The following is an 11,592-nucleotide window of genomic DNA, read 5'->3' as shown; positions in this document are numbered from 1 at the left end:
TAAGCAGCACCCCTCCATGACCTCTGCATCAGCTCCTGCCTCCAGATTCCTACCCTGTTTGAGCTCCTGTCCTGACTCCCTTCAATGACAAACAGTGATAGGGAAGTTTAAGCCAGATCAACCCTTTCCTCTCCAAGTTACTTGGGTCATGGAGTTTCATCACAACGATAGAAACTCTGGCTAAAACGAGTTGGGACGAGGATAGTGGGGTGTGGCTGTGGCAGACCTGACCGTGTTGCTTTGGGGAGGACTGTGGAAGGACTTTGGAACTTTGTGCAAAAATAGCCATTGCGGGCTTAGGTTCCGGCGACGTGGCTAAATGCACCAAGAAGGTCGGGATCGTCGGGAAATACGGGACCCGCTATGGTGCCTCCCTCCGGAAAATGGTGAAGAAAATTGAAATCAGCCAGCACGCCAAGTACACGTGCTCCTTCTGTGGCAAGACCAAGATGAAGAGACGAGCCGTTGGCATCTGGCGCTGTGGCTCCTGCATGAAGACAGTGGCTGGGGGGGCCTGGACCTACAACATGACTTCTGCCGTCACAGTGAAGTCCGCCATCAGAAGACTGAAGGAACTGAAAGACCAGTAAAAGTGCTACCATTTGATACACAAGCCTACTAACTACAATAGTGCACAGCCAACTAAATAAATGGGTTAATTTACGTAAAAAAAAAAAAAAAGCCGTGCGTGTTCAGTGTTTGGTGAGCTCTTCTGTTGGATCTTTGAAGATAAGAACGTTGAGGCACTGCAGATGATGGAGGTTTGGCTTGAGATGTTTCAGAGGGAAGCTTAAAGACTCGATCAGGGCCATTTGTTATTTTGAATTAAGATTCTGTGGTTCTGGTTAGCTGGGGCTGAAGATTCACCTGTGATCAACAAGACACTGAAGCTACTGAAGTGAACATTTGCTTTGCTGGGCTGCTGGCTGCTGGCTGTCTGGAACTGAGAAATTAGCAATGATCCAGAAGCGACCAGCATCATGTTTCCGCAGAGTCAGCACACAGATGCTTCATCCCATAGAAGACCAAGATTGGACCTCAGGCCGGCAGCTGGACTTGTGAGTGTAAGAGTCACCCAGGTGAAACTGGTTTGGAAGGCATGAAGGGGTTGTGGAAAGCAGCTGAGGCTTGGAACTCTAAGAGCCCACTGGTGAAGATTCAGCCTCAGTGGCAGGTGAAGACTCAGGACTGAAGGGGTCATGCATAGACATTGAGGGCTGGCACCATGAGGAGAGCCTGTGAGAGGCTATTGGTGAGAGCGCAGCCTGGCTGCCGCAGAAGACCCCAGCACCGACCGTGGGATGGCCACCAAGAACAGCAGCAGCAGTTGGGTGGCGACAGCCAGAGCCTGGAGGACAAGCTGTGTGTGCTGCAGGGGGCAGAGCTGGAGAAGGAACCCAAGCTCCTAGAAGGTACACAGAAAACCGGGAGTGAATCCAGGTATTGGACATTGAGTTAGTTATACTTTTAGTGTTTGGTTTTGCTTTGTGACTGTGCCCCGAACTTCCTAAACTTCTTCCCTCGTAAAGTTAGAAAGTAGTTTAATTCCATTTTGATTTTGCAGAGACTTTGGGTTTTAAAAGACGTTGGCCCTTAAGAGAGATTGGGTCCTTTAAAGAGACTGAATTTTTAATGTGTTTGGATTTTTAAAGACTGCGTGATTTTTAAAGTTACTTATATTTCTAACTTGAGATCTCGGGGATGAGCAAGAAAGGAAGGGTTGTGTCTCAACAGTGATGTGTTTGTGTGACAAGTTGACAAGGGGTCAGCTGTGTTGGCTGATTTCATGTCGGTGCGACACAATCTAAAGGCATCCGAGGAGGGAGCCTCAGGTGAGAAAACGCCCCCATAAGGCCAGGCTGTAGGAAAACCTGCTGGGCATTTTCTTAACTAGTGATTGACTGACGGCGGGAGGGCCCAATGTGGGTGGTGCCATCCCTGGGCTGGTGGTCCTGGGTTCTATAAGAAAGCAGGCTGAGCAAGCCATGGGGAGCAAGCCAGTAAGCAGCACCCCCTCCATGGCCTCTGTATCAGCTTCTGTTTCCAGGGCCCTGCCCTGCTTGAGTGAGTTTCTGCCCTAACTTCCTTCTCTAATGAACAGCAATGTGGAAGTGTCAACCAAACAAACCCATTCCTCCTCAACTTGCTTTGGTCATGGTGTTACACCATAGCCAGAGCCGTGGGTTAGAGGCAAGAGATGCCACAAACTCACACCATACAAAAGAGCTGAGGTGGGAGGCTTATTGGGGGGAGGGGCGGCTCTGAATGAGCTCAGAAGGAAAAGAAAGGGGGGGGGCTTGCCTTTTATGAGGGAATATAGTGCATCTGCGTAGGGAGGGTTGCTCTACTTGGTGACTGGGGTAGCTCCAGGGTCACATCTTGGCTGCTGTTGATGACGAGTCCCGCTAGGTCCCTGAGAGCAGGCCAGAGTAAATGTCTGCGTGCTAACAGTAACTATGAATGCAGAGAGGAATACCAGAACTATCAGGGACAGTTGCACATTGGTGGCAAGTGGTGACACAGAAAACACTTCTTTTCAGCGTCGGAGATTGATCCTGAGTGTGCCAGGAATTGTCCCCAGGACAAGGAGGACATTTAGTTTTCTTTTGTTTGGTAAATGCCAATTCTCAGGTGATGAGGCAGGGGTGGTGGACATTTGGAGGAGGAAAATGAACTCGATATAATGGCCGAGGATACTGAATCTGAGCTTGAACTTGATTTCTCGAGAAGTACAGTTGTTCAGCATGTGATGTCCCTGCTCCTTGGGGCTCCCTCCTTTATTTGGGGTGGTTTATTTCGCCTGTAGGGGCCAGATGGTGGTGGTGCACGCTTTTAATTACCAGCACTCAGAAGGCAGAGGCAGGTGGATCTCTATGAGTTTGAGGCCAGCCTGGTCTACAGAGCAAGTTACAGGAGAGCCAGGGCTGTTACACAGAGAAACCCTGTCTTGAAAAACAAAAACCAACCAAACAACCATGTTCAGGGCTATAGGTTCCCTGGGAGGGAAATGGACAATTATTTCTACGTACCAACTGGAGGTGGGGTTGTACAGTCACGCTATCCATCTGCTTTCCCTAGGATTAATTTCTGCACGTAGCACTGGAGTTAGGTTTTGGAAGGGATGGGTGTTTCAAGAGGATGGGGCAATGGTTCACTAGAGTTATTGGCAGCACGGACAGACAGACAGAGGGGCATCAGCGATGCTGGAGCTCCAGGGGAGAGTTCAGGCCCCAACACCAGAGATAGCACAACAGGGTTCCTGAAGAGAATCAGAGCCCACTCGGCAGAGGATGAGGAAGGTTCACAGCCTGCTCTCGGAGAGGAAGCAGGGGATGGGGTGGGGAACAGCATAAGGCTCCTGTGAGTGGTGGCACCAGCCAGCGGGCTAGCTCTGGAATCACAAACAGTGACCCAGTAGGATGCCAATCGGCATATGGGAGGAGGAGGACCCAGCAGAGGCTGCATTCTAACATTACAGCCTTCAAAATTCTCCCTAAGCCGGATGGATGTCTGTGGCTAAAGTGCCGGCTTCTGTTCTGTGGTCCTGATGCCCAGGTTCTATCTCAAAGGAGTGGGGGCCCATGGAAGGAAATCTGGTTTGATTTCTCTGTCGGCCCACACTTGCCTCTCTTAGTGAAATTTTATTCCATCTCCTGTAAATGTCAAATGTGACATCTATTTTTACCTTTTCCTTGAAGCAAGTTGTTCATTTCTTTTTTTTATTTATTATGTATATAATATTCTGTCTGTGTGTCTATGCCTGCAGGCCAGAAGAGGGTACCAGACCCCATTACAGATGGTTGTGAGGCACCATGTGGTTGCTGGGAATTGAACTCAGGACCTTTGGAAGAGCAGTCAATGCTCTTAACCTCTGAGCCATCTCTCCAGCCTTTTTTTTTTAAAAAAAAAGATTTATTTATTTATTATGTATACAATATTCTGCCTCCATATATGCCCACACGCCAGAGGAGGGCGCCAGATCTCATTACAGATGGTTGTGAGCCACCATGCGGTTGCTGGGAATTGAACTCAGGACCTCTGGAAGAGCAGCCAATGCCCTTAACCACTGAACCATCTCTCCAGCCCCCAAGTTGTTAATTTCTTGAGAGAGGCATCCCTCCACATTCCGGCTTCACAAGGCGGACCCTAACAACCTCAGAATGCAACAACTCCCTACTCTCTGACCCCAGTAGCTGGAGGTCAGCTCCAGGTCCCGGGGGTACTAGTGAATAAAGAGCAAAAATCTGCTTCAACGCAGGGTGTTAATGGTGATTTGAACACAAGCAACTATCCAATGGCAAGGTGATCTCTGGTTGCCCATGCTGGGTAGACCACAACACATCATCTGTTGGCTAAGAATTGCCCTATCCCCAGCTTCCAAGGGTGTGGTAAGAGTGTCTGGGAAAGCTATACTGGTCTCTGGGGGGGGGGACGACAATATACTTCATGGGACACATGTCCTTTAACAAGGTAACAGTGTTCCTACAACCGTGACCTGAGGAAGTGATATCAAAGAGTACCAAGTTGTGTGTGAGGTGTTCGCTGTGGCATTCATAACAGAAAGGCTGGAAGTCGCAGAAATGTCAGAGTTAAGTGAACCTTCTCCCCTTGCTTCTATGGGTTGGTGTCACCAATCCCACGGTGCACCCAAGTTGGCACCGCGAAAGAAAGGATCTTTGCTTGAGGTAAGGTCTTCCACTGCTCTCTTCGGTGGCTGTTGGAAAGACCCATAGATCAACTGTGCCCGTGGAGTGGCCAGTAAGGGAATCAGAATGCTGGCTCTCAATGTCACTGCCCAAGGTCCTTCAGCTGGTTAACCAGGTACCGCCTGAAATTTCCTTTTGGAGACATTATGCAAACACCGTGGGGTTGGAGTGTTAGGCCAGACCAGAGCAGACCCGTGCTCAGTCCTCACAGGCCATGTAAAGCTCCAGTAACAATTATTTCTCAGGAGGGATGAAGGCTAGCATGTGGAGATTCACTGTGCCTGGCATGACTCCATGGATGGACTGAACTGAGGATGTGAGGGAATAAAAGAAAGAGAAACAGACACCCAGGAAAGCTGGGACTGAGCGGAGTGGGCTCTGGGGTGGAGAGGCTGCAGCACCCCAGAAGCTCAGGGCATTTATTACAAACGGTCAAACGGAGGCACGGTTACTGTGTACAAATAAACAAGGAGGCGGGGCTAGTGTGTATAAATAAACAAGAAAGTGGGGCTATTGCATATAAACAAACAAGGAGGTGGGGCTACCACATATAAATAAACAAGGAGGTGTGGTTACTGTATATAAATAAACAAGGAAAGGAGGTGAGGCTACCATGTACTAAGACACAAGGAGGCTGGGCTATTACTGTATACAGCTGAATCAAGGAGGCGGGTTTCACAATACTCTTCAGGCCACATACATCCGGAGAGAAAAAGCTGTGATGGACACATTTTTCTATGCTCACTGTCACTGTCACACACAAGGACTGGAAGGCTTTGCCATTCCTCTGAGACTCACTCAGCCACGGGGGTGGGGGGTGGGAGAGTAGGGGGTGGGAGGAGGAACTTTGCCATCTCCACATGCCACTTGGAATGGCCTTCCTCTTAAACCAGGGTTTTCTTCTCTAAAAACCTCCCTTAAAGGGCACAAAACAGACTAAATGGCTGTGCAGACCCGTCTCTGTGGGAAATGGAAGCAGCCCTGAGCCGGGGAAGTCCTGGGTGACAGGGTACTGTTGGTACCCGCACAGCATGTCAAGGTCTCCACAGCCTTAAACCCCAGTTTAAGAGGAAGGCCATTCCAAGGCTGTCTGACTCTCAATGGAGACCATGGTTTGTGTGGACTCCGCAAGGAGATGACCTACCCAGAAAGATGCCATTATGTAAGCAAGGACAAACAGATATGTTTGTAGGTTTTAAGACAGAGTTCCACTATATAGCCCAGGATAGCCTGAAACTTGATATACAGCCCGGGCCAGCCTCACACCTGGAGTCCTGCTATCTCAGTCACCCAAGTCCTGGGATTAAAAGCGTGGGTCACTATGCGCAACCCTGCTTGCAGGTTTGAGGTATGGCCACCAGTCTGAGGGTAGTGGCTGGGCTGAGCTTTCAGTCAGTCTAGCTGGGAAGTCTATATTTGTTTCCTCATGAGCCTCTCTTAACAAGGAGCCACTGTGGCCAGTCCAGGATAGGAACCCAGGCATTCATTGCCAACACCTCCACTGCCATTGGCATCCTTCTCTTGGGCTGGCTGGGCGATCTGGAATGACTGTCCTGGTGCTGCCACCTAGAGGTTCATTTTAGCCTTGCACTTAATTCACAGGAACCACTACCACAGTGAAGTTCACTTCTGGGGAGGGAACCAAAGGTTTGTTCATGAACTTTCCAGTGGCTGGGCCTCATCTCCCCTGCTTCACCAACTCCCTCTGGGCGGAGTCTGCTCCACAGCCTGTGCCTGCCCGTTGGGTACCTAGGAAGGGGGCACTGACTCATCTCTGCTCCCTTGTGTGTAGTTGGGAGACAATGCCTGGGAGGGTGCAGAGCCTTCATGGGCGGCCATCTTGATGCCCATCTTTCTTCTTTCTTCCCTCTCACCCCAACTGTACTGATGATGCCCCCCCCCCACGAGGCAGCATTAGATTGTCACAGATTCTGGGATCCTCTAGGGGACTAGAACTGATAGAAGGAATCTGTATTATACTAAAGGGGACTTAGAGTGGTTTATACCATGGAGGATGAGGGAGGCTGACAGTGAGGCAGGGGATGGGATGGAGTCTCTCTGCTGGCTGGGGAGGATCCCTGGGTGGGATGATGCCCGAGCAGGGGCTATCAATAAATTCCCCTTTCATTTGATTTAGACTCTAGGCGCCCTCACACAGATTAATCTCAATTTCATGTCTAGAGAAAACAGTGGTTGGCTCCTGTAATCCTTTTTCCTTTCCAGGCATTTGCGCTCGTCACGAGATAAATGCGTCTGTCTCGTTCTGCCTGCGACCAGGCTCCAGTCTAGGCACTGAGACAATAGTGGGAACCGGGTCACAGGGTCTCTGCCTGGCTCTGACTCCTCCTTACTCGGTTCCCTTGGCCTAGGGACACTCTCCAATGCTGCCTATGGTCAGCAGTCTGGGAGTGCAGTGCCTGCCCCGCTGGGATGAGACAGTGGTGGCCAAGGCCAGGACCCCTCGAAGGGCTCCTGACTGCAAGGTTTGTTACACTGGCCTCCAGCAGTTCACAGAGAAAATTCATGTCCCCCTCTGTGTGACTGAATGGCTTTGCCTAGTGTGACTGGAGGAGCCCAGATGCGGACTCTGGACTCTGTTCCCCAACTTGACCTGAGAGTGAGTCCTTGGTCGTATTCCAGAGACTCGGATTCTCATTGGACAGACAAGGTACTGCCCATGAGAAGTTCTGACCTCCCTTCCTCTTCTTGGGCAGCTGAGGAGAATGCAGGATTCCATTTCAATCAGAAGTTCAATCAGAACTCACGTATTTGGCCAGTTCTTTTACAAAGTATCTCTGGGAGCAGCAAGCAGAGTGGTTTCTCTTTAGACCCTTTCTGGAGACACAAGCCTTCCCAGGGGTGGCGGGTGTGAGCTCATGCCCCCTCTCCTCCATCCTGCCTCAGGCCTGACCACACCTCCAGTCAACTGGGCTGGGCTGTGTGAGTCATCTCGCATCCTTGAATTTCACTGGCAGCCATGCTGAGGTCATAAGGCAATTATTGTCTTTATTACTGTCTGAAATAACCCTGTCGATCAGCAGGATGAATATAGTTTCTGCCCCGGGGCTGCCCCCTAGTGGCAAGATATGGTGCCACGTCAGGTAGTGTGCGCGGTTCCACTTGGTTTCGTTTGGGATTTGTGTTTGTGTTTTGGACCGGAGTATCACTGGGTATCCCTGGCTGGTTTGGAACTTGTACAAGGCTGGCCTTGAATTCAAAGAGATCGACTTGCCTTTGCCTCCCTAGCTCTGGGATCTAACTATGTCCAGTGTGTGTGTGTGTGTGTTTCAGAGGACAGGCAGATTTGAGATATGTATCTGGGAGCTTGTTGAAGCTGTCAAACTCAACTACAACCCCACCATTTAGAAGGTTCCAGTCCCTACCTGCCTAAGGCCATTTAGGTATAGGACATCTCAGGCCCCAATGGGTGACTTTTAAAGTGCACTGGTGGGGTTTTAAATGTCCAAGCAGCAAGCCGGGCGGTGGTGGCACACGCCTTTAATCCCAGCACTCGGGAGGGAGGCAGGTGGCTCTTGGTGAGTTTGAGGCCAGCCTGGTCTATAAGAGCTAGTTCCAGAACAGGCTCCAAAGCTACAGCTACAAAGAAACCCTGTCTCAACCCCCCCCCCAAATAAAAATGTCCAAGCAGCAAGTGGATCAATTGGTTTTTTTTTTTTAGGGTGCTAGAAATATTCTGGGGATAGTTCAACAACCTTGAACATTTATTAAGTGTACTGTGTTATACACTTGAAGTCTTTCATTTGTTATAGTCTACCTCAAGTTAGGAAATCCCTCGCTGTTGCTTATGCTGGTGGATTTGAAATTAGACCCACAGGCTGCTCCAGTGTTGAGATGCCAGCTCCTCTAGGGGCAGTTTTGGAGACCATGTGCTCGTGGAGAGCAGAGGGAGGAGGCACAGACCAAGGTGTTCTGGTTTGGTCTCCCTGATAGAGTGATAAAACACTGACCAAAAGAAAGGAGGAGGAAAAGGTTTATCTCGTGTATAGATTACAGCCCACCGTGGAGGGGATCCAGGACGGGTGCAGGAGGCAGGAACCTGGAGGCAGGAACTGAAGCAGAGACCATGGAGGAACATTAATCACTGGCTAGCTGCCCATGGCTTGCTCCGTTCCTTTTTCTTGTGCAGCCCAAGCCCACCTGTCCAGCAGGGGCACCACCCACAGTGAGCCAGGCCTTCCAATATCAATTGGCCATTAAGAAAAAGCCCCACAGACATGCCCGTCTGAGGGAGGCAATTCTTCCATGGAGGTCCCCTCTTCCTAGGTGTGCCGCATTGACAACAGAACCGACCAGGGGACGCAGCATAGTTGTGAGCAGGTGGCATGCTCTTTTCATGTATCCCCACTTCGGCTAGCGTTCCCAAACTCTTTAGTTAGCCACAGACCTAGATGAGTGTGAGAAAGATTCAGGACGGTTGAGACGACCTTGCTCTCACCAGGTTGTCCGGGCTGGTCTGGAATTTGTCTTAGTCATCCTTGCTTAGCTGGGACTATAGGTGTGTGTCCCCATCCTCTGTGTGATAGTTACTTTTGCTATTGCTGTCACAGAAATATAGAGTGACTTAAGGAAGGGGGCGGGCAGCTGCTCATGGTTCCTGGACAAAGTCCAGGGTAGCAGCGATATCACGATGGCAGGAGTTTGGCAGCTGGCTCCCTTGTGCCCACAGAGGAAGTCCATGACCCCAGTTGCCCCATTTAGACATTTTCTCGAAGGTTTGCAGGGAGGTTTATCTCCAAGTCATTCTAGATCTCCTAAGTTGATAATCAGCCGTAAGAAGCACGGTAGCTTTGTGCAAAGGTATTTACAGATGCCATTAAAGTCCATAGCCAGCAGATTGAGTGAGATCACGGCATCAAACCTGGGTGGGAATCCCCGCGGCTTCTGTGGGGAGGAAGAACTTGTGTATGCACAGCAGTTCCAACCCTCCGGGAGAGTTTCAAGCTGCCTCCCTGACAGCCCTCCCTGGAGCTTTGAGACTTGCCCCAGATGTAGTGGAATGTTCCTCAGACTGTCAGCCCGCAAATAATAACACGGAGACTTCTTACGAAAGCTTGACCTTAGGTTGGGTTCGTTCCCAACTAGCTCTTGTAACTTCTATGTTCTGCCATGTGGCTTTTTTTTTATATCTCTCTTCCATTCTGTATGTCTGATTTGTTCTGCATCTCACTGGTGTCTCCTGCCACAACTAATTCTTCTCTCCAGCCTTCCTTCCTCTCTCCCTGGAAATCCCTCCTGCCTATCATCTCTTGCCTAGCTAATGGCTGTTCACTTTTTTTTTGTTTCTGTTTTTAATCAAACCAACCAGAAGACGTCTCAGGCAGAGACACATCTTTACAATGTACAAAAGGATTGTCCTACAACATCTGGCCAGCTCCACCATTGCTCCCTTCACGTCCTCATAACATCTCCTAATATCTACACTACGAGTTCTGCCTCTGGCTGCTACAGACTTTGATGCCGAAAGCAATTCCAGAGAACAGAATCTTAAGGATGAGCTTGATTTTGGGTCTCTAAAATTCTATTCATTTGATTTGGTTTAAAGATATTAACGACTCTATTTCCCAGGGGAAGAAAACAGAAGTGGGTGCCCATGGCATGACGGATGCTACCATAAGCATCTGTGTGCGTGGGTCACCAGCCAGCCCGAGAGTATTGTGTGTTGTTTTTGCTCTTTTGGCTTTTTGAGAGATCCGCCACCCAGCTCCCAAATAAATCACACTCACATGGAGGCTTATTATTATTTGATTGCCCCACCTTAGCTTGGCTTGTTTCTTGCCAGCTTTTCTGAAACTATCCCAACTACCCTTTGTTTTGCCTCTGGGTTTTTATCTTTATCTCTATTTCTGTATACCTTTCTTTACTACTTTCTTCATGGCTGGCTGGGTGGCTGGTCCCTAGTTTCCTCCTCTCTTGGTTCTCTTGTTGCTCTTATTTTTTGGGTCTCGGTTCTTCTATTTATCCTCTCTGCCTGCCCAGCCCCACCTGTCCTTGCTCCTGCCTAGATATTGGCCGTTCATCTCTTTATTAGGACCATCAAGTGTTTTAGGCACAGTGACACAGCTTCACAGTTACACAAATGCAGCATAAACAAAAGTCACATACATGAAAGTAATATTCTCCAACATGAGTGTCCAAGCTTGCCCTTCCTGATGGCTTTCCCTGTGGGTCTCAGTTTGCCTAACCAGCCCCAGCATCACGACAGAAAATTCCTTCTACTAAGTCTCTTGCTGTCTTTTATCTCTGTCCATTTTCTCGTGGGTCCCGCTTCAGTTTTGACCCTGACTTACAATTAGGTCTTTCAGTTCTCTGCCTAGGTATGTGTATAATGGAGCCATGTGAACGTCCTGCTTTGTGTCTTAGCATGGTGGTGAGAGAGACTAGATGGTCCATGAAGGCCCCTGGCCACCGCCAGTGCAGTGCCTGTGTGGGCTGCACCCCTTCTACCAACCTCAGGTGCAGAAGGCGCAGTTCAGGGGTCGAGGGCTGAGTCTCAGACCATAGTTGACCAGAGAGTCAGGGGTGGCAGGCGGTGCTTTGTAGTTCTACCCTTCCTGTTCCTTGTCAGAGAAGGCAACAGCTGTGGAATATTGTTTTAACTAGGCAAAGGCTGTGTTACTTTTGTTTATCCTGAGGAATATTACTGTAACTGTGTAAAGGTGTGTTACTTTTGTTTATCCTGAGGAATATTACTGTAACTGTGTAAAGGTGTGTTACTTTTGTTTATGCTGAGGAATATTACTGTAACTGTAAAGGTGTGTTAGTTTTGTTTATGCTGAGGAATATTACTGTAACTGTAAAGGTGTGTTAGTTTTGTTTATGCTGAGGAATATTACTGTAACTGTAAAGGTGTGTTAGTTTTGTTTAT

At 49.2% G+C, this 11,592-nt stretch overlaps 1 protein-coding gene across 1 annotated transcript; it reads left to right on the top strand.

The window, feature by feature from the left end:
- Nucleotides 1–239: 239 nt before the first annotated feature.
- LOC126501596 (60S ribosomal protein L37a-like) lies at nt 240–665 on the top strand (the record flags this gene model as incomplete). The annotated part of the gene is made up of 1 exon (XM_050142362.1): nt 240–665. A coding segment is annotated over one exon (351 nt), but the record flags the coding sequence as incomplete, so codon positions are not given.
- Between the last annotated feature and the right edge of the window lie 10,927 nt (nt 666–11,592).

The sequence above is a fragment of the Alexandromys fortis genome, unplaced genomic scaffold (assembly GCF_014885135.2).
Source record: "Alexandromys fortis isolate MF-2015 unplaced genomic scaffold, M_Fortis_MF-2015_v1.1 scaffold_9, whole genome shotgun sequence".
NCBI lineage: Eukaryota > Metazoa > Chordata > Mammalia > Rodentia > Cricetidae > Alexandromys > Alexandromys fortis.
The sequence above is the reverse complement of the archived record's forward strand: the minus strand, read 5'-3'. Positions and strand labels throughout refer to the sequence as shown.